This window comes from Carassius gibelio, chromosome A16 (genome assembly GCF_023724105.1).
Source record: "Carassius gibelio isolate Cgi1373 ecotype wild population from Czech Republic chromosome A16, carGib1.2-hapl.c, whole genome shotgun sequence".
In the NCBI taxonomy this organism is placed as follows: domain Eukaryota; kingdom Metazoa; phylum Chordata; class Actinopteri; order Cypriniformes; family Cyprinidae; genus Carassius; species Carassius gibelio.
Window position 1 is genome coordinate 8,771,607 of NC_068386.1, and position 23,283 is coordinate 8,794,889.

General features: G+C 37.6%; 1 protein-coding gene and 1 non-coding gene across 12 annotated transcripts in view; one reads left to right on the forward strand and one right to left on the reverse strand.

Annotated features, from left to right (window-relative positions):
- LOC128030519 (receptor-type tyrosine-protein phosphatase U) overlaps window positions 1-1,790 on the forward strand; it is a 181,291-nt gene extending 179,501 nt beyond the window's left edge. For all 11 annotated transcript variants that reach the window (XM_052618210.1, XM_052618212.1, XM_052618215.1 and 8 more), the window contains one exon: window positions 137-1,790. In XM_052618210.1, coding sequence (XP_052474170.1) covers window positions 137-199 — 63 coding nt within the window. In that variant the 3' untranslated portion in view covers window positions 200-1,790. The remainder of the gene's footprint in view (window positions 1-136) is intronic.
- Window positions 1,791-4,709: 2,919 nt separating this feature from the next.
- Window positions 4,710-4,871, reverse strand: LOC128031233 (U1 spliceosomal RNA). The gene has a single exon (XR_008188071.1). It is a non-coding gene; the product is annotated as a U1 spliceosomal RNA (small nuclear RNA).
- Window positions 4,872-23,283: the final 18,412 nt, after the last annotated feature.

Sequence of the window (23,283 nt, forward strand, 5' to 3'; positions counted from 1 at the left end):
TCTTGCCTTTGAGTTAAATGGCAAAAGCATCGGTTTTGCTACAATCCGTACTGTAGACCAGGGCTTATCTAGAAAAAGCTTATGAATGAATCGAAATTATTGCATTAATTCTTTCATTTCTCTTTCTGTGGTGCAGGAGCAGTATCGTTTCTGTTATGAGCTGGTTCTGGATTATTTGGACTGCTTGGAGGTCAGATAGCGGACCCCCCCCCCCATTCCCATCATGCTGACCTCACTGCATGGAGCAGGACCACCGACAGGCTCGCTCTCACACCCCCTAATCACCTCTGCTTCCCTTCTTTCTGTCGTCTTACCCAGATCATAAAGCCGAAGGAAGAAGCAAAGTAAAGTTTTCTGCCTTTTTGCCCCAAACACCTAAATATGTTACACCCTTCTGTGCCATGGCTGTTTTTTAATTTAGGATATTTTCAGCATTTTTTCCTCAGACCTGGGAGCGATTCCAGAGCCTGGCTTGGTGTGGTGTGTTTGGTTTATCTTTGCTTGAGATAGTGGGCCATTTCAAAAAATGGCAGCTTTATTTTACACCTGCCTGTTTCTCTCTGGCTGGCTGGCTGGACTGAAGAGCAAAGATAAACATCACTTGGAGAAGTCTTCTGTATGTGCAGCGCAGTGGAGTTGAGAGTTGGGCATCTTTACCGTGGCTCTTACAACGGAGTCGGGCACCTGCCATGCCCCTTAAAAAGCACTAAAAGGACAAACACACAAATGCATGCACAAATGCTGACATCCACACAACACACAGATTCAACCAGCAGAGCTTTCCATCAATCGCCTATCAAGAAGCCAATGCCTCTTCAACGCAAAAGGAAATGCTGTTTTACCAACTTTTACCGATACATGTCTCCCTCATGGGTACTTTTCTCTGAGGATTGGTTCTTGTATCATCAGAGGCAGAGTTTATTACTATATATGGTGCCATATTTCTCAAGAGGAGATTGACAGGAGAATTGGGTGGCCACGTTGCCCCATTGTGGATTTCCTATCTTGCTGTAACTGTCGTCTTTTTCCTCTCACTTGTGTATATATACTTAACGTCTGCTGGAAATCTCTTATGTCTTAAGGTGGAAGTCTCAAGTGCTAACAGTGGCCTGTGTGCTTAAAGCAAAGGAAGTACATTGGGGGAGACATGATGGCATTCTAAAGCTTGCGGTGGATTACACCCTGACCTTTATCCTTTCACTCAGTGGTTTTGAGAGAGCGCAGTTAATAGTCCTTTTACAACGGCGCTGCGAAATGGGAACGGAGGCCAAACTGTCAGAAGTGAGGAGAAAGGGACCAGAAGGAACACCGCCAATCTTCTTCTTTTCACTTGTAACTATTTATCGGACTGACTCGTGTTCTTTCAGTGGATTTGTTTAATAATTGTGCAGCTTTGAGTGTACAGCTGAATCCTGGGCTCGAGATCTTTCAAAGCATCCCTTTATGTTTACATATTCACAGTCCATTTCTGTTGCATTGCAGTACGTGATGGGTTTTATTTGCCATTTTAATAGCCTGGATACACAATGCTTTATCATCTGATTGTCAAGTGTGCAATTCATGAATATGGTACTGTGGTGTCCTATGATGGGTTTTTTTTATGTTAGCTAGTCAAATTTCTCTCTGGCCTTTCACACCTCAGAAGTCAGTTGCCTTTTTTTTTGCCACATTGTAAAATCAAATCATCAAAATATCTTGCTTTTAAACTTGCTTTAATATTCTCAAAGATTGGTAACAGAGTTACCAAAGAGTGTTCCATAGAAAATGAATTAAAAACAGCTTATATACTCTACTGTAAAATGTTCTTTCTGATGGTGTAATTCAACATTTTCTTAAGTCAAAGAACTTTCTTACAGCTGTTGGCTGCAAAGAGAAAAAAAAGTGATTTCTTTAAGAAAGAACTGACAGCCAAGAGTTCAGTGATTAAAAATACCAAACTGTGTTTACCACCATTGATTACAGTAGTTTAAACTAAAAGAACTAAATAAAATAGTCAGAATATCCACATCTGTATTACTCAAACACACATCTTTCAAATTGTTATGGCCCCCAACTGTGAAATTGCCATATCAGCAAGATGCCAAGTTGGCAAATCACAGAGGCATTTTCCCATTGATTACATTAATCTGCATAAACCATCTCAGACTGAGGCAGAATGACGCCTCAGTCCACACTGACCGCATCAGATGACTGATGGTGTTAACAAGCTAGTGTAGTTAGGGGCCGCTCTCTCAAAAATGAGAAATCTGCCATTATTTACTGTTCCAAACTGATACATTTTTATTTCAAATCATTTTGAGATTTGGGACAATATGATGACAGAATTTTCATTTTTGGAGAAAGAGTTTCTATAAGGGAGCCAGAGAAAATACTGATTGATCAGATTACAAAGTGTTGTGACTTTCTTCACCGAATCCCCCTTTGGACTTTCTTGGAAAATGCCTGGACACTCAGATTTTAAGTGGAAAGTATGTGTACATATAGATGTATATTTGTGTTCTTTGAATAGTATGTGAACAAAGTTTGTTCAGCCAGATTTAACAATTAAAAAGTGACAGAAAGAGTTGAATGTACTGTATAAGACCTGTTTCCTAAATATGCCGCCAAAAGATCTGACAAATGCTCAGTCTGCTGAGGACGATCTCTATAAGCCATTCCAAAGTTGTCCCTTTAGAAGGCCCATTCAGTCACTTTAAAACCCTCCAATGATTGTGTATTTTTCTTTTCATGCTCATTCCAAAGACATTAGCCAGCTTCTAATGGTAGCCATGCTAACCTATGCTAATACCGCATAACTATCCCTAGGGTGTCACTATGAGAAAGGAAGGACTTTAGCCAATCTTGTCAACTGCTGAGCCAGGTCCTTGTTGATTTTGTTTTTTTATGCGTTTTGTTTGTTTATTTGTTTCCTTCCGAGTGTTTCTGTATGATACTGAATGAACTGAAAAAGAACTGTGTTTTTGACCATGTGTTTGTGGGATGGGAAGAGGACACAGAGGCATATATCTCTTGGGGAACTGAGGGTTGGGGTGGGACGGGGGTTCAGACAACAATAAAATGTTCCAAAACTGTAACTACTATTGGAGTGTTTATTTAACCTCTCATGTTTTTTTTTAGGTAACACTTTACAACATTGTTTGAAGGGGTCATATGATGTAATTAAAATTTTTCATTTTCCTATGGGGTGTTACAAGCTCTTGGTGCATAAAGAAGATCTGTAAAGTTGCAAAGACTAAAGTCTCAAATCCAAAGAGATTAAACATGCCCCCACATCTCTACGTCACTATGTGGGAAGATTTGCATAACGCCGCCCAGATTTTCACGCAAAGAAAGAAGGCGTACCTTTTATTCTCATTGTAGTATTGTTGTTGCTGCCGCCTCCATGTCATATAGATGCTTTGTATTTCACTGTGAAAGTGAAACTACATGGTTTGGCCTTCCAAAAGAGGACGATATCCACTTTGTCTTGCCTGGAGCTGATCCGTGCTGTTCACTGAGGAAATACACCCACTTTGCACTGTGGATCACCGGATCGGCTTTCACCGTGGATAAAGCGGTGTCCAGCCCGGGGGCGTTACATTTATTTGCCGCAAGACAAAGGTACGCTCCTTCGTAGAATCTGCCGGCCACGCGGTTCTTAAGCCTCTGCTCACTCAAGCCGGCCTCAGCTCACTCTAGGCCTCCAGCCTATGCTCACTCAAGGCCACGGTGTGTGCCGCTGTTTCACTGAGAAAGCAGAACTACTTTGTTTGGCCTTCCAGAAGAGGACACGACTAGAAATCATGTTTATATCACGTTTATAATGGGTTTTAGGTATATGTTTCATTGATCCGGCTGGACAGGACATCAAAATATTTTTAGGGCCGTAACATTTCTGTCATACCCTTGAGGTATTTGGCCAATCACAATGCACTGGATAGCTGGCCAATCAGAGTACACCTCACTTTTCAGACCGATGAGCCTTGTAAAAATCAATGCGTTTCAGAAGTCAGGGCATAGCAGAGAAACAATAATGTACAGTATTTGGAAAATACTTTTTTTTCTTTTTTTACCTTAAACACATTTAATTACACCAAATACACCTAAATAATTTTTAGCAACATCATATGACCCCTTTAATTTGTTAGTAAATGCACTGGGTATCATGACGTAATGAACCATACTTTTAGAATTTTTTTTTAATCTTGTTAATGTTCATTTCTACATACATACTACATATTAAGTTGTGTATTATGTATGTAATATTGAATAATGTAAAGAATATAAAATTAACTACACTGTAAAAAAAAAATTAAGTTGTTGATAAAACAAATTAATGGCTTGATAAGAAAATACTAAATCAGATTTTTCTACTTCAAAATTCACGTTTAATACAATTACTTTTATTTACTTTTAAAATGCACTATAAATTTCTGCATTCACTGTGAATTTCTGTAAATCTGTTTTAAAAGTGAAAGTGACATACTCAGAATTCGTGCTCTGCATTTAACCCATCCGAAGTGCACACGCACACTGAACACACACCCAGAGCAGTGGGCAGCCATTTATGCTGCAGCACCCATGGAGTAGTTGGGGGTTTGGTGCCATGCTCAAGGGCACCTAAGTCGTGGTATTGAGGGTGAAGAGAGCAATGTACACGCACTCCCGCCACGACTTCCCTTAAATAAAAAAAAATAATAATAATAAAAAAAAAATAAAAAAAAATATCTCAGGGGAGAGCGGGAACGCAGTCCCCTACTACCATAAATTACGCAGTCGAGATTCCCACATTTGGGGAATTCGCAAGGATCAGCATGGCCGGAGTGCAATGGACAAGCTTCGCCCTGGGTGAACCGCCTTCTTGATCATGGTGTCTCCCCTGCTTTTATTATCGATAACTGCAGTAGCTAATGTTAGCCAATTAAACAATATTCTGTTTTCACATCGCGACATCCTGTGGAGGGTGCTCCGGGAGTATGGGGTCGGCGGCTCCCTACTTAGGGCTGTTCGGTCCCTGTACGACCGGAGCAAGAGCTTGGTTCGCATTCCCGGCAGTAAGTCAGACCTGTTCCCGGTGCATGTTGGACTCCGGCAGGTCTGCCCTTTGTCACCGGTTCTGTTCATAATTTTTATGGACAGAATTTCTAGGCGCAGCCAAGGGCCGGAGAGTGTCCGGTTTGGGGACCATACGATTTCGTCGCTGCTTTTTGCGGATGATGTTGTCGTGTTGGCATCCTCAGACCAGGACCTTCAGTGTGCATTGGGACGGTTTGCAGCCGAGTGTGAATCGGCTGGGATGAGAATCAGCACCTCCAAGTCCGAGGCCATGGTTCTCAGTCGGAAAAGGGTGGATTGCCCACTTCAGGTTGGTGGAGAGTTCCTGCCTCAAGTGGAGGAGTTCAGGTATCTTGGAGTCTTGTTCACGAGTGAGGGAAGGATGGAACGTGAGATTGACAGACGGATCGGTGCAGCTTCTGCAGTAATGCGGTCGCTGTACCGGTCTGTCGTGGTGAAGAAGGAGCTGAGCTGTAAGGCAAAGCTCTCGATTTACCGGTCAATCTACGTTCCTACTCTCACCTATGGTCATGAGCTGTGGGTCATGACCGAAAGGACAAGATCCCGGATACAGGCGGCCGAAATGAGCTTTCTCCGTCGGGTGGCTGGGCGCTCCCTTAGAGATAGGGTGAGAAGCTCGGTCACTCGGGAGGAGCTCAGAGTAGAGCCGTTGCTCCTCCACATCGAGAGGAGCCAGCTGAGGTGGCTCGGGCATCTATTTCGGATGCCTCCTGGACGCCTTCCCAGGGAGGTGTTCCAGGCACGTCTCACCGGGAGGAGGCCCCGGGGAAGACCTAGGACACGCTGGAGGGACTATGTCTCCCGGCTGGCCTGGGAACGCCTCGGGGTCCCCCCGGAAGAGCTGGAGGAAGTGGCTAGGGAGAGGGAAGTCTGGGCGTCTCTGCTTAGACTGTTGCCCCCGCGACCCGGCCCCGGATAAGCGGAAGATGATGGATGGATGGATGGATGTTTTCACATTTTTATTTTTTGTTAATTTTGAGTACATATTGTTAAAAAGAAGTTCTAATTTAAGTTAAGCAATGTTGAGAACATTTTATTATGGGATACTTGATTCTGATTGGTCATCCATTGCAACATTATATATCAGGGCCCAGTATTAACAAACTTGCAATCAAAGAAAACACTTTTGTACATGATTATATTTTAATCTTAACCACTCAAACAAACAAACTCAGCTGGAACCATCTCGTGTCTCCCATACCATTTGTAGCAATAATGACTGAAATATTAAATAAGCAGATGCTTATCCAAGCAAATTACAGTGCATTCAGGCTACACATTTCTTTTTTTTTTTAACCTAACGTGTTCCCTGGGAATCAAACCCACAACCTTTTGCACTGCTAACACAATGCTCTACCACTGAGCCACATTAAAGGAATATATTTGCAGTATTCCTTCCTGTTGCATGGCCAATTATTTTGTACGTTACAATGGACAATTTATTTGTGGTAGTTTTATAATATACAGGTAAGATTAAAAAGTGATTTCAGTTCAAATCAATATTTCATGTTCACAGCTTTATTTGTTTGGTGACCTATCTGTGTAAATTTTGTGAGAATGACCGGCTGGCTTCATATGATCCCTTGCTTATTGTAAACACTGTTTATAAGAAGTCATGGCATTTGCTACAGGGTACACTGCACTGTGCAATTGTTGAAAACCCATTACCAGGCAGACAGTCCATAATCATGTGGAGTCTGGGAGAGAAGTGAGGGCTCTGATTGTTCTTGGGCACATCCTGAATGGAACATGAACAGAAGACTGTGACCGGACTGACATTTCATATCCTTTTGCTTTGTCAGCCAGATCTGCTCTTGTGGGATGGACTCGCAGTCTCTGCTGATTCATTAGATTCTCGCTGCCCTTTTAGACCACAGTATGTCTGCCTTTTTTGTCCTTCCCTCCTTTCGCTTTCTCAGTCTGGTAGTTCTTATCACTTTCTATCTCTATAATGTCTATTTTTGTAGGCCTACTCAATCTCTCTCACGCCCACCCTAGCTCTCTCAGTTACTCCTTTTTTGTATTCTCCCCATTTCCTGCCGTGGATGTGAGGAGCAGACCGCATACTTTCATGACATACAGTTGCTCGAAGAGGAGATGTGAATTATTCAACAGGCCTGCAAAGTGATCCAGTGTTGGAGCTTAAAGACATGCTAGATTAATTAGAGGACAAGACCTCCTCTGTCATTGTGCATATAGTGAACTGCAGTGTGTTCTCGCCATTGTTGAGGAGTGACCAGCTAAAAGTAGCAATGCAACTAACTACATTTTTCAGTGGCATGACAGTAACTCAGTTCAAACCTTTGTAGGTTTTTAGGAACAAGCCAGGGATTTGTGAATACAAGCCTAAATACAGTTGGCAGAAGTAAATAGCTAAATGTAGGCTATAAACAAACACACCATGTTTACATCATGGTTGCATGACTTCAATATCACCACCATTAGGCTTGCGACAATTCTTTCAGTCTTTAATTAAAAAGTGTAGTTATTAGTTTGCAACTAATTGATTAATTCATTTCATAAATGAATTTTAAAATTATTTCACCTTATTTCAGACCTTATTCAAGGCACTTAATCAAAAACCCATTAAAAAAAAAAAAACATTGACTTTTAAGACGATGGAACCGGAAGTGCTAACATGCGAACTTGTTTCCAGGCTTTTGTCTACAAATCATCGCTGCAGCACTCTACTGACTGACAGTTTATTAAACCGATGCAAGTGCAGTTGGTGGGTGATAATCTGAATATGGCTGAATGTCACCTAATTCATATTCATGAGTCAGATAGCATTTCTAACATGCCCTTAGCGCTTTTATAGCATTTATAATACCTCTGGCGCTTGAACTTTAAAAACGTTAGATTCATCCATTAATAACCTTTATTGTTTTTGAACCGGATAAATACTGCTTTTATTAAACTATGCACTAAATAACATGATCATTTTAAAATTTAAAATATTGCCCCTTTTGGCCCGTATGTTATGTTTTCACATGGGTAAAGCATGAACCCACATTTGGACATGATCGTTTTAGCATTTACAATACCTTTAGTGGGTTAATTTTACTTTTCTTTTGCCAATATTTTCCCTTTTTTTTTTTTTTACATACATGTACATTCAAATAAATTTCAATCCCAAAAGAATTCTTCAGCTTTTCATTTCCCTTGCAACTTTGTCCCTCTTTGAGGATCTTCAGGCATTCTTCTGATCAGCTAATCTTCTGTCCTTGGAGAGGTCATACTGTGGACACTCAGTCTCTCCCATCTTTATCCCATCTCTGTTTTCGTGTTGTGGTTCATAAACTCTCAGATGTAAGTGCCAGTGCTCTCCTCTGGGCTTTGAAGTGTGATTTCTCTATGCAAATTGTAGGTTTGCTATGTATATCACACACTCTTCCCAACAAATGTTGGCTTTTCAGACATTATCTATTCCCATTACTATGTAGAGCAGGGGGGACCCTTCTAGGTGCTTCGGTTCGGTGCCTTGTAAAGTGGGTAGAAGAGACCCCAGCCAGATGGCCTGGTTTTGGACATTCCTAGTTGACAAATCCTATTGCTGTCCAAATATGCCCTCTTATCTCGTCTGGTTTGTACATGCAAGGCTTCCTGGAGGTGGCTGAGCAGCCTGTTGTTCCAGTTCAGTACCTAGGATAGAGTACACATAGCTTGGAGGCAGATAGCCAGGTGCAGTGGACACACGGATGAGTTCCATACCTCCATTTCTTTGTCTTCCCTCCACCCAGCGAATCTCCAGAACCTGTTACAGAGCGATGGCACACTGTATGAGGCACAGGTCCACACCATCTGTTTCTCCTCAGCTTATCTGTGTGAGATATGCTGCTCTGTTTATCAAGTGAGGTTTTCACTATTAATGCAAAAATGTACTTGTTTTTTTTTTCAGGAAAGAATGGATGATGTGCTTAAAGGGCATCCCTTATGAAAACCTTTGAAACAATGCAAATGTTTCCAGATGGCCTGAAATAATGGAAATATTTCCAGATGGCCTGAAATATACCATATGAATATTTAGTCATTTTTATTAATACAGTCTTCTTTACCTTTTTCATGTTTAGTTATTACTTTAAGTATTTGTGCTTTTATGATGTTTCATTTAAAGTTTAGCTCTTATTGTTTTTTACCAAGAGGTTTATTTCATCTAATAATGGGGGGTGGGGGGTGGGGGGGTTCCATTACAGAATGTAACATTTATTAAGATAATATATTATGTATAAATAGTTAGAATATTTAACAATAATTTTGTTTCTTCTTCTTTCAGAAACATCTTTAAAATATTTCTGATATGTACTGCAAGTGTACATGGGTTTAGTTTTCCAACTAGATATCAATGACTGATGATCAAAATAATTATTATTATTTAGAATATTTAGAACTTTTTTTTTTATTATTGAGTGCTAGCATGATATTACTCAAAATCAACATACACTTCCTGATAAGAAATTATCAGTAGAGAAACGGAGTCACAAATTGTATTAGTTCATAATAGGACAATCTAAGAAAAAAAAAAGACAAACACACTTATTTTGTAATGTTATGTAACATGCATAACTACTACATTTTGTATGTTTATGATGTTAGACTCCTATGTGCTCTAAATTCACTCAATGCAAAATCTGGGACCTTTGTGTCATTATCAGGAAGCACAGCAGATTGTCTAATGTTAGTTAGATATATCACCAGTGATGTACATGGACTGAAGCAAGTGCTTTCCAACAACATAATGATCATGGTGAACTTCCTGCACCCTGGGCATGAGCCAAGATAAGTCTATAAAAAGGTCAATTCATATGGAATAAGATGGTGCTGAACAACAGAACAAATGTCAAATTATACAGTCTTTGCTCTGTATTGATTAAAGCATAACAGATCCGGCTTGTATTCAAACACCCCCATTACTGTGAAATAATGCTTTGTGTGTTGCTTTGTTCAACCAGAAATTGACCAGAAGGTTTGCAAAGCTTTAAAAATGATTTATCTGCGCTAATAGGACAGAATGATTGTTTCTGATAAGCATATAACTTGCTTGCCAATAATATAGGTGGTGTTAGCCAATATCATAAACAGAAATCTGTTTAATTTTTTGCAAAATAAGATTACTTTTATGTTACCCTGCTATGTGTGCATTACAATGTTTACACTCAAATTAAGCTCTGCACTAATAAAGAAATTAAATAAAGATAATATATGCAATGAGCAGAAGGTTCATCCCTTAAACACAATTCTATTTCTATCACAGGGGTTAATCATCCATACAAAACTCACACTTAAAAAAAATATATATATATATAAATATATCCGATAGAATCTAAACACCATTAAAACCATTAAAAGAGTAATTAACAAAATGCATGTGATATTATGATTTATTTTCAGAAAAATCAATCTTAAATTGGAATTATTTTCTTTATTACATATCTTATAATGTAATAATTATATATTATATATTTCATGTTTATATTATATATCATATGTTTTTTTTTCTGTTTTTCTTTTTTTTGAGCAGTGGGTAAAATACCACAGTAAAGTATTGTAAAGTCATTTTTAGGTCATCAGATCCTCTTACGGTTAGAATGCAGTTCACCAAAACTTCTAATGACTCTCAGCTGAGAGCTTCTCTGAGGACCTCAGACTGAGCCCCATTCAGAAGGACATCCCCAGCCTCTAACTAGCTCACACAGAATGAAAGAGGTCTGCTGAGCCCCGAGGGTGACATAAAGGAGCGTCTCATAGGGCTGGAGTGCTCCTGGTGCTCCCTACCCCACAATGCTTTGCTTTTTCACGCCATGTTCAATACAATTCTGGCTGTACTGTCTGCCAGCGTGACTGACTCCTGGCAAATTGGTCCAAGCCTGTCAAAGTTGGGCACCAGTACCTGTGGAGACACGGTTTAGCACCTCCTGGTGACCTATGGCATTACTTTCCTTTTTAGAGGCAAGGAACAGCATGTCCTTCCCTTTGGTTTGAACTCCTGTTGAAGATTGAAATGGTTGACTGACAGAGCCTGATGCTGGTGTGGAATGGTGTGTGTGTGTGTGTATGAGGGTAGAAATATGGGCTAAATAAGGAGTCGGTGCTCTCTGACATGAACTTCTTAATATTCTATTTTTTTCAGGTTTCACTAAATAGAGGAGCTGCTTTGTAACATGCCTACAGAGACTCTTGTCAGACAGGATTAGAGGAATAATTTATACTTGTTTTTTTTTGCTTCACTTCATCACTCTTCTTCCTGTACCTCCTTCTAACTATGCTCCCTTGTGTAGGAGGAGGAAGGTCACCTCATTTAAAGTGGATTTGGCCTCACAGCGGTTGGGGATGGTGGAAAGAGTGATAATCCTCCTCTCTATCTCTCGCCATCAGTGCTATTCTGCACCAAAACTCTCCTGCAAGAGCAAATGACAAACCTTAAAGTGACAAGTCGGTAATACCGTATCATGCAATGAAAATCAGTGTCCTGGGCTCATAATCTAACATGAGAATGTTGTTGGAAAACATACATGTTGGCTCTTTTAATTGATGTGTTTCGATATATTCATTATTGCGACAGTCATCTTTCCTAGCCGGATGACCTTCTACATGTGCCAAAATATGCAGTATATACCAGTGCAAACAGTGAATTTTAAAAGATTTTAACATTTTATTTATTTATTTAATTTAGATTTTAAAAATGATTTGAATTCATTATTACCTCTGGCTGCCAATCATTAATAATTTTCTTAAAATATGAAATTTAAACACCTGTTCAAAGGGATTCGGTGTGCATTACTTTCCGAACATTGGTTTGGCTTGTAGACTTTTAGGTAGGAGTCAGTGGATGAGAACAGGAAACACTGTCAAGGGGTTGTCTATTACTTAAGTCAAAAAAAAATTTTCATTTAAACACAAAAGAACCACATAGCCATCAGAAGCCTTACATCTGAAGAGGCTGACAGACAATCCTGGAGAAATAAATGGGATGACAGAGCTGAGACTTTGAAGAGACAAGCAAAAGACAAGAGGGATGATTTTCAGCTTTGCATCTATTAAGCAGTCAGTCATGTGGACCGAAGAATGAAGCAAAGGCATGCCATGAAATCTGCGAGATAGCTTAGCTACCATCTGGGTCTCTGGGGTGCCTCCATTTTGGCTAATCAATATCTCTCATGTCAGAAGACATTGGGTTGTATGTTGAAAAACTTGATTTCTTTTCCCAGTTTTCTTTAAATGGATAGATTACCCAAAAAAAAAAAAAAAAAAAGTATCAAGTCAAATCAAAACACAAACTAGATTGTGTAGGAGCTAACAGTTTTTTTTTGTTGTTGTTGTTTTTTTTTTGTTGTTTTTTTTTTTGTACGTGTAAATGTAGTCCATATTACTTGCTGAAAAAGATACCTGGTACAGAATCTTTGTACTCAGATGTCATGACAGTGTTTTCGGTAATGAAGTAAGTGTTTTTAAGCTGTACATGTTACACTTGTAAGTACAGAAGCGCAATAAATCCAAAATAAAATACTTATTTTTTATTTTTTTACCAACTTGGTAGACCCTTTATGTTGTTTTTCTTGTTTACTTCTATGCCTTTAAACTCAGCCTTAAAATAATTGGTGACTTGTGCAAAATTTGGACCCGGTGACCTCTCGCACAACATAAATGATTCAACTCCCATCACCGGCTCCCCTAGATGCCATAATTAAGCTTTGTAATAAACTCAGCTGCTGCACAAAGGTGAAACAAACAAAACCAAGAAAGCAAGAGTAGGACAGGGTTTTTTAATGCAGTTTTCTTTAACTTGTAGGTCACAAGCCCATAATGGGTTGTATTTCTGTTCTGATTGGGTCACATAGAGCAGACAGTATAAAAACCCAATGATTTAAAACCATATAATCATGCACATTTATAATAGCACAATCGATATGGTTTGAAAAGTAGAAAACACTTACAATATCTTTTGTGTCTATGCATTCATTCAAAGCCTACATTTTGCAGGAATTTCATCTGTCACTTGGTAGAAACCATTCAAATAATGCATATTTGCAGGTTACAGAACATTGGCAGATTATGTAACATAACACCTAAAGATCATGAACAAAATTTCACAAGATAAAATAAATTCTGACTTGGAATACACACACACACACACACACACACACAAAAAACAGATAAATGTTTGTTGGAAATCACTGTTCTGAAAAATAATATAATATAATCTATACGGAAACGTCATGAGATGGAGAGAGCATTTTGATGACTAGAGCTTTTAGTCTTCAGTTATACTAGCAGTTAGCCAGAGTTTATTAATCTGAAGAACACTTTTATTTCCGTTCTCTCTCTTCAGGTTTCGGTGCTGGTTCAAGAGCCACTGAGGCTTTAGCTGCAAGTGATTGGGCCATTGGTATAGACATTTCCTACAGTGGTTCCGGGGAATGGAAAAGCAATTCCACGCTCGGGCCACACTGAATCCGTCTCTGTCAGTTCTGCCGCTGGGTACTCTAAAATCAGTCGGGCACACCTGCTACTCCAGCTTCTGATCAGGCCGATACTAAGAGGTGCAAGTGAGAACAAAACACTTTCACAGGTATGTTCTATGTTTACTCTTCATGTCCAAGATCTCTGAGGCCGATTGCACGTGTACCCTTTATATTAACATATTTTTTGTTTTTATTTTTGCCCTAGGGTTTTATCTGTGAAGCACTGAATGTGAGTCTGTCCATATCTAGCTCATTTTTACATCTACAAAAAGATGCCTGGAGGTTGGAGTTGTCGTAATCAACCCTTTATTTGCAAAAAATGTGCAACTTGTAAGAAAGAACCATGTTTTTAGTTTTCAAAGAAGACAAGCTCCTCTGTGATCGTTTGAATGCTATTGCTTTATAAGTGATCACTGCTCAGTGCATGTTGCTGAAAAATGCTTATTATTATTCTGATGTGATTCATCACTGTGTGTTGCACAGTAACTGAATCATCAACACTCTCTCATAAGGAAACGTCATTCTAGTTACTTTTTTCATGCAACACCAATTATTCAAATATGTCATTTTTGGAGGATGCATTACTAAAGGCTAATTTACTCACCCTTATGTTGTTCCTATAAAATTTTAAACCTATATATATATATATATATATATATATATATATATATATTTATATATATATTTTTTTTATTAAAAAGAAAAAGGAAAAAAAAATGTTTTGCAGAATGTTTAAGCTGTGCCTTTTTATATAATGAAAAGCAATTACAAAAAATGACAAAAGCATAAACATTCACAAATCTTCTGAAACCATAAGCGATAGGTTTGTGTGAGGAGAGCTTTGAAATTTAATCACATTTTCTTTTCCAAATCATCATCCAAATATGCCTCATCCTACCAAGTAATTTGAAAACTCATAAAGACAAGGTTGTTAGCAGTGCAGAAGTCATGACTGCCCAGTTTCACGAACTCTAGTTTCATTCATAGGTCATGATTCATGATCTGTGCTGATGTAGCTCAGTGTCTGCACTGACAAATAATTGTAACCATTTATAACTTGACAGCATAAAGAGTTACACAATAATCAGTAGGCAAAACCATGCATTTATTGGTAATTATTTACAAATGTGGCTCTTTCCATAAATCTGAAAGACAGGAAATTCATAATGTGACAGAAAATAGTCTGAAGAACCTTGTAGATATTGCAGTTGTCAAGTAGTCATCCATGGGTGATGATATATTGCTACACTTAAGATCTTAAAAGTGACAAATTGTGATATTTTAGATTTGAAAAATGTACTAAATGTCCCAAGAACAGAATTGTACATACATACATACATACATACATATATATACATATATATATATATATATATATATATATATATATATATATAGTTAGCTTATTTGATAATAATTGGATTGCTTTTATTTTTAACTCATACACTGTAGTGTGTTAAACTCAAATCAGTCTGTTATAGACTAGTAAGGTTACTGGTGGTGTTATTTTAAGGGAGGAGAATATTATACAGTGCTATTCATATTGTGAAGGAAACCATATTTCTATGAGGGCTATGGGCATGATAAATGGATTAGATCTAGCTGCATGCTTTCCTTCCTGTATGAATGAGAAATAACTTCTTTCATGGACAACCACAAGAGATTAGGGTTTGCATGAAATATCATTTCTAGACAAGTCCAATGTTCACATTTTTTAATTTTTTTTGCTGAGCAAATCATTTTTCTATTGGGCGGAAATTACGGCCACTTGAGCAAAACGTTCTTTATAACAGTCCTTTACAGTTCACACACAAATAAGTGTTTTAATTTGGCTTGATGCTTGATGTAACTAAATAATGCACATTTTGAATGAAGCAGATATTGACTGTAAATATCTCTTGAGTTTTGTTACTATTCTGTGCTCATCCTCCACTATTTCCACCACTTAAATCAAGCCACTCTTTTTTTAAACATGATGACATTTATTTTACATGTCATTACATTTGCATTGGCTCTTGTGTTGAGCTATTTCGTCCACAACCATTTAAGTACTCGATTTCTGCAGCGACTCATTTTGTGCACTTCATTCTTTTTCTATGAAACCTGTAAACTGCATTTACCGTTTCTTACTCTATAGCAGGTTTCCTCAAATCTTGTCCTGGAGGTCCAATGCACTGCAGAGTTTAGCTCTCACCTTGATCAAACTCACCTACCTGTGATTTTCTAATGATCCTGAAGACACTGATTAGCATGCTCAGGTGTGTTTGATTAGGGTTAGAGCTAAACTCTGCAGGAAAGTGGATCTCGTGGGCCACATTTGAGGATCCCTGCTCTATAACAAAATCAACCCTAGTGGTTTGCCTGAGCATTGCAATTATTTAGCATTTAATAGAAGTCAATCAAATGGCTTTCCCAACTCAGTTTTTTTTTGCATGTGTCCTGTGCATGGCATATTATTCTTATGCATGTTTGTGACTGCTTAGAGGGAACATTGGATACGCCCCTTACTGGTGATTGGCAGGGAGTACCTGTATGTTTTGGGACTCGGTCCGACACTGTGGTCAAAAGCGTTTTTTAAATATTGCTTAGTGCACCTTTAGAGTGATAACACAAGCACTAATCGCGATTAGATATTCAATTAATTGTGCAGCCCTACTAGAGATGTTTGACCTAAACTTATGGGTGAATTTGTATTTGGTCAAATACAAATGGCAAATGGTTGTGTTTCTGAACACATAGTAGGCACTGCAGTTGCCATTTACTGCTGTCATTTGTTTTGTGTGTAATAACTGTTTTTCTCTGACAAATGAGTGTATTTTAAATAAGAATATTATCTCATGATATTTACGATCAGTCTGAGCAGTTGTAAAGCCAGTCATAAAAGCGGAATTTGAAAGCACTATTTTTATCTACTTTTGTTAGACTCAGTGGTGGGATCAAAGCTGTCTGCTTGTGACTGCCCAAACGGTCCCAGACACGATCAAAAGGTGAATTCGCCCAGAACATTATCAACATATACACAAGGAAAAAAAATAATATCATCGGCTAATAATGAAAGTCCTTGCTGGCTGTCTGAGATGGTTGGCTTTAACGTTGCAAATGCCCTTTAGAGGAAAATGGATCAATTTTAATCCACACTTCAAAAGCAGGGATTCTCTTGGAGATAATTGGATGAATCCAGCAGGTAAAGAGCTCTGCATATTTCTGTCTAATTTAAGTCTGAACCATATGTGAAAGTGCACAGCTATTTGGAAACCAAACATTTATTTAAAAGCAAATTCAGATATTTAAGTTCAAAGAAGAATTAGAATTTTTAATAATATTCTAAAGTATTCGAACATAATGTGTTGTTGCTGTTACACCTCGTGTGTATATTAGATTGTAATAATTCTTATAATTTTATAATAATTATTCCGCTTATACTACGGTTACTACACCTCTAGACATTGTTTGGATATTGTATTTCAAGACATTCAGCAGTTTTGAATGTAGGACTAATTTCTTACACGCCTCATCCCACGGCTCCGCTGCTGATTCCAAAAACTGTAAGTTCGTCTGCTTCAAAAACACTAGTGGTCTCACTTCCCCTTATTGTCACCCCACTGCAGGAACTACATTTTCCACAAACCTTTGTCTGATTCACCACTGGTTTATGTCCTTTCTGTTATTGACCTTTTGCCTGTTTGGATATTTATTTTTGGATTACCCTTATTAAAACACTGCAACTGGATCTCTCTGTTTGTTTGTGCATTCATTACAGGAGCATGCTAGAACTAAACCAAGTTTAAAGCTATAAGTATAATTTACAGCTATTTCTACATGGTACATCACTGTTTACCATAAATATGAACCATTCCATGCTATTGTGCAAGGAATTTGAGGCATTTTTAGGCTCATAACTTGACTTATGGCCTCTCCAAGGTCTGTGGATTATGTAATGGGCAATAAAGTATAGCTCTTGACAGATAGTCAAATGGTGTGGTGCTAAGGAGAGGAGATAGAGAGAGAGAGAGAGAGAGAGAGAGAAATAAAAATAAAAAACTGGGGATGAGAGATGCAAGAGGGGCTCGAAAGCTGTTTGAGTCTGTCAGAGTAAACAGCAGCATCCACAAGAGGACTTTTCTACACACACTGACTGCAAGGTACTCCATACAGACACTCAGCATGACCAGTGATGGAGAACAAGTGCAGTAAATATATATATATATATATATATATATATATATATATATATATATATATATATATATATATATATATATATATATATATAAAATCATAATCTTCAAAACCACTGTGCTGTTTAATTTTGTTATGTTAAAAGTTCATGATATGTGACAGAAGTCTCTTTATCTTTCCATATACTGTTTTTATTCGCAATAATAAAATAATAACCAATTACAGGGTTTTTGTTAAGCTGCTGTTTTCTCAAAGTAATTAAACAGATCTAAACATGTGCAACTGAAAACCTTGAATATTTAATGAACATTCTGTTCCTAAAATGAATTTAACGAGAAACCTAAGAAACTCTTTGCAGCATTTTTTATTATTATTATTTCTCTGTGAAGCTGTTTGCAAAGCCAGGATTCTGCAATCATTGGGGAAAAAAACGGAAATTAACTTTAATGCATTCATTCAGAGATAAATGCCAGAATCATCTAATTTCATTGGTATGATCAAAATAGCTCTGAAGGAACTATTTGAGTTATGAGGCATAAAGGCATTTATGCAGTTCATTTCAGCATAATGCAGTGAACAGCTTAACATAGAGCATGTGCATGACAGCTCGGCCATGGGCCAATGAAGGTTTTAAATAGTATTTTAACATGAGTAGAAAACGTATCTTTTGCTGTACTGTACGTTGTTTTTTTTGTTTTTTTTTTGTGGCTATTTTCAACTATTAATATTGGTTGACCAGATCTGAATTTGGACCAACCCCACTGCCCCGTTCAGGCAATAAGAACTTTTGCTAAGATGTGCACATTAGAAGTTCAAGGCTTTAGGTCCCCATTCACCTGGTTTTAATGATTTTGTTTTCTTTATGTGGTAATCAAAATTTAGACTAAATGAGTGAATTATTTATATCTTAAAAACTGTGCCAAAAGTAAATCTTATGAATGTTTGGAAATTAAAATGCATAAAAAGATTAATTTGATTCAATTATAAAGGAAAGAATGCAAATAATTAGTTTAGTTTAATCTATTCTAGCAGTACATTCATTAAGATATATCTTAATGAATACAGATACATTCATTTCTATATACCAGCATGTCAGATGTGTCTGTTAGCACATTAATCTTTACCATTGTAGTACTGTAACAAATCATGTCTCTGCTAATTAATAATCATGCTTTATTTTCAATTAGAACAATGCGTCCATCTACTTTATTAAATTTGAGGCTTTAGGCTGGAGTGGATTAAGGATTTATAGTATTGAAATAAATTAAGCACTGATCTGCCTGTCATCAGGCTTGAAGGTTTCCCACAGCAGCATGCAGAATTGAAAGAATTTTCTGCCATCCAACAGAATAAAAGGCAAGAATGTCAAATCATTGCTTGCTCTAACAGAACATCATTTGTGTATAAAGTTAAAGTCTGCTCAAAGTTACTAAATATTGCTAGATGATTTGCAATTGCATTGCCATTAATTGTATTGCCTATTGCTATTTTAATGCAGCAAAATTATCAAAACTGATTTTATAGATTTTTTTCCCCCTGTTGTCAGAAAACAGGATGAAAATGAAATAGCCCATTAAGACTACATAACCAGCTTTCTCTTCCAAAATCTGCTAATCCAATCACATGAAACTGATTTACAGTCTCTAAATAAATAAGGGTTATGAAGGATACTTATTCCTTTTCCTCCCTCTTTGGCATGTCATGCAAGGCGTGAGATTCTCTGACTGAAATATTAACATTTGGAAACAGCAGGCCATGTTAGTTGTTCTAGGACCTCGTGGATAGATTTTGCACATGGCTGACTAGCCTGATATTAACTTGTATACTGTACCTGGAACAATTACTCTTTTTTTTTTCTCTCGTACATATTCATGTCAACAGTTACAATTATGACAAAAGCCTTTAAGTGCCTGGGTGAAAACAAATTGTATTTGTTTATGATTAGCACAGTAAGTCATCATGCTTAACTGCCATTCACCAATTCAAGTGCTACTTCCAATATCTGGTGGTAGTGCAGCAGTTGCCTAGAAACAGCCTTCACAATTCAATCTATATTTGTAGTGTTAGTGGTTGTGCATTGTGCATTTCATCAAACCAAGATAAACAGAATGTTCAGCAGCATCCCGGATGCTCCGAGGCTTCAGGTGCTGGTCTGATGCCCTGGACCCCAGGGCCGTGAAGACTGGGAATGAAATGACAGAGTTGATCAGCCTGTAATGTTTCAGTCACAGTGATTACTGGCCCAAGGCCAGTGGGGAAGAAGGAGACAGGAAGTTAAGTTTTCCCTGCCAGAGGCTGCCACCATTTTCTTGTGTTTTCTCAGACATTTCACAGTTGTAAAATGGGGCTGCAATAAAGAAGAGCCCAGGGAGTGTGGCACAATATGCCCAGACCTAGATGTTATTTATGGTGTTAATACAGACTTCAGCACTGTTCTTTCTCCCCGTGGATCCTGGGCAGTCCATGTCTCATAATACTGTAATGACAATACAGATTAGTTTGTTGGATTGAGACTGAAAGTCTCATAGTTCCTTTGGCAGGAAGTAGGACATGTTTCAACAATGATATATTTGTAAACAGTACATCATTTCAGCCCATTGTGTTGTTATTAGTAAAACTATCACACACACACATACACACATTATACACACACACACACACACACATGTATATATATAAGGTCAAAAAGTCAAAGTCTGCTCTATTGTCAATTCTTCCACATCTACACTACATATATACAGAGAATTGAAATTGAGTTACTCTCAGACCCTAGGTGCATACAGATAGCATTAACAGTAGAGCATAAAATACAGATAAGTACAGATTAAAAATAAAAATTTGACTATATAAATGTACAAATAAAGACATAAAAAATTCCGCTTCCTGACAGCCTGATGAATGAAACTGTCCTTTAGTCTGCTGGTCCTGGCCTGAAACTCCTCAGTCTCCTCCCTGATGGCAGCAGACTTCTCACGCCACTTGTGGTGCCTCCACTGTGTGTGAGTCGTAGTAGTGGGGGTCAGTGATGGTGTAGGCCTCTGGAGCAGACCGAGATACCGCAGCTCTTTGGCGTGCGTGGAGTTAAACTCTAAAAATGTTGCTCTTCCAACATCGAACAGAAACTCATCTGTGGACATACGCTACATGTGTGGACATACAGTGGAACGAAATGTCGGCCCTCACAGGACCACGGTGCTACATAATTACAGACACAAAATAATTTAATAAAACAGTATAAACCTATACAAAATTAACCTACTGACAGATTTGGACTTATATACTATGTATAAATGTTTACCTATACATTAAAAAATACTAACTATACAAATGCTACACATAAACACTGCACCTATACACAACTAACCTACTGACAGATTTTGAACATGAATATATATATATATATATATATATATATATATATATATATATATATATATATATATATATATATATATATTAGGGCTTTATTGTGATCTTTATTGTGATTTATTGTGATTTATTGTGATTTAATGTGATCAGTTTTGGCTGAGGAGTGACCTCCTCAACAGTGGCTTAATATTGAAATATAAAATAAAAATGTGTAAAATGCTAATTTATTAAATATCATTTGAATATTTTTGTTAAAAATGTTGAATATAAATATTCATATTTAACTTTTTAAATGTAGGTGTGTATTCAGAAGCATATTTGTTTTTTCTGTGGTATCAAAATTGGTACAGACAAACATAACATTGCTGAACTGTTAGTGTCGTTACATCCCCAGTATGGAACGAGTCATTTAAAAGTGCTGACAAGGTGTCATAAGGCATTTGCATACATATAGGCTTATGAAGGGATCCTAGATCATCAGACTTCATCTTAGAAGTCACACTGAGAGAAAATCACACTGTCAGCACATACAGTATGTTTAATATGAATATAGGTGAGTTTTGAATAATGTATCTGGATGGATTACCAGACTTGGAACAAACAACGGTAGCACTTTTGCAAAGGTCAAATTCAGGCTTCTTCCTTTGAGGACTTGTAGGCTGCTAGGGAACAGCATACTTACTTATCAATTCACATCCATTTTCTGTAATATTTAAAAACAAATGTTAAATTTTTTATTGTATGACTGGTACCCCTTCAACAGCCTGTTAAAAGATATATCATACCATATTAGACAGCTAAATGAATATGGAAATGCACCTGGAGCATCTGTCACCCAACGCTGGTGACTTAAAATTGAAAAATATGAAAATGTATGTGAAGGCAATGCTGAAAGTACATTAAAAGATGAAAACTGCCCCCGAAGGCCACGGTTGAATGCTTCACAGGGCTCAATGAAAGAGATGTACTAAGATGACCATGTCACAGCCTTTGCTAGAAGTACATTTCAACATTTCTTGTTTATGCTTCCCGGTTTGGATGACAAACAGAAATATGTGTTACGTAATTGCGCTGCCTTTGGTTGTTGTTTTTTTTTCTAATACGAGCACCAAGGGAAAATACAGACATTTGCATGAATGCTGAATTCTAAAGAGGGGCCCTTTGGGTGGTCTGATTACTTGTGGAACATAATCAAATTGCTTTGTTTTTCTTTGTTACAACTGTAACAACTACAACTACATGTGCCTTCTCAATCTCCAGAAAGGTTTGAGCATGTTTGTTTAAATTCATCAAGCTTTTTTGGGTGCTGTTGAATTTGTCTGGTTCATATGCTAGGAAAATAATGCCTTTAGTGAAGACTAGCGTGAAGAACGGTTCCCGGAGAGTTGGGGGCCTGGGTTTTGCGGCAACATCCCTGTGGCCCTCTGTCGCTTTTATCTGCAGCATGAGGGAATTTTGTCATTTTCAGTGATGTACTTCCTGGAGAAGTTCCACTACCTTCATCTGCCTACCTTTTTTTTTTTAGAATAGTCATGTTATGTAGATGAGTCAGTAAAAAGCCTATGATTGCTTGTTTTGGGGTATTCCAAGAGTGCTGTTTGGCTAAAAAAAAAAAAAAAAAACATTAATAAATAATTATCCAAAAGCTTCTTATTTAGGACAGATAGGTTGAATTCAATGAAGGATTATTTTTATTTTTATAACACTTACATACAGATTGTTTCAAAGCAGCTTCACAGTGTTAAACAGAAAAGTAGGAGAATTATTGATGCAAACTTCAAAAATTAGACAAATTTTAATTCTGCTGTTAAGTAACTTTAAAAAGACAATAATGTCATTATTCAGCTTCAGTTGTTGGTTCTATTTTTTATAACTGTAGAAAGTTAAATAATCATGAAACCAATTCAGCAATAAGCAGCTTTATTTATGACAGTAGTGTTGTTATTCAGTTTGAGTCTACTATAAAGTAGAAAACAAAACTCAATGCAGTCAAATCGCTAAAATGACTGAATATTAATTGTCTACACAATGTGTTTTCTATTGATCATGGCACCCATTCCGCATTTTAGCTACAGCCTTGACTTCCACGCTGCTGCTTCTTCAAATCTCACATGATAAACAAAGCGTTGTTGCATATCTGCAGATATGAACTGAATATTGTGCCTGTTGCTTTTAAAGGAATCATGCAGTATTTGTTGCAGCATTGAATAACAGTTGCATT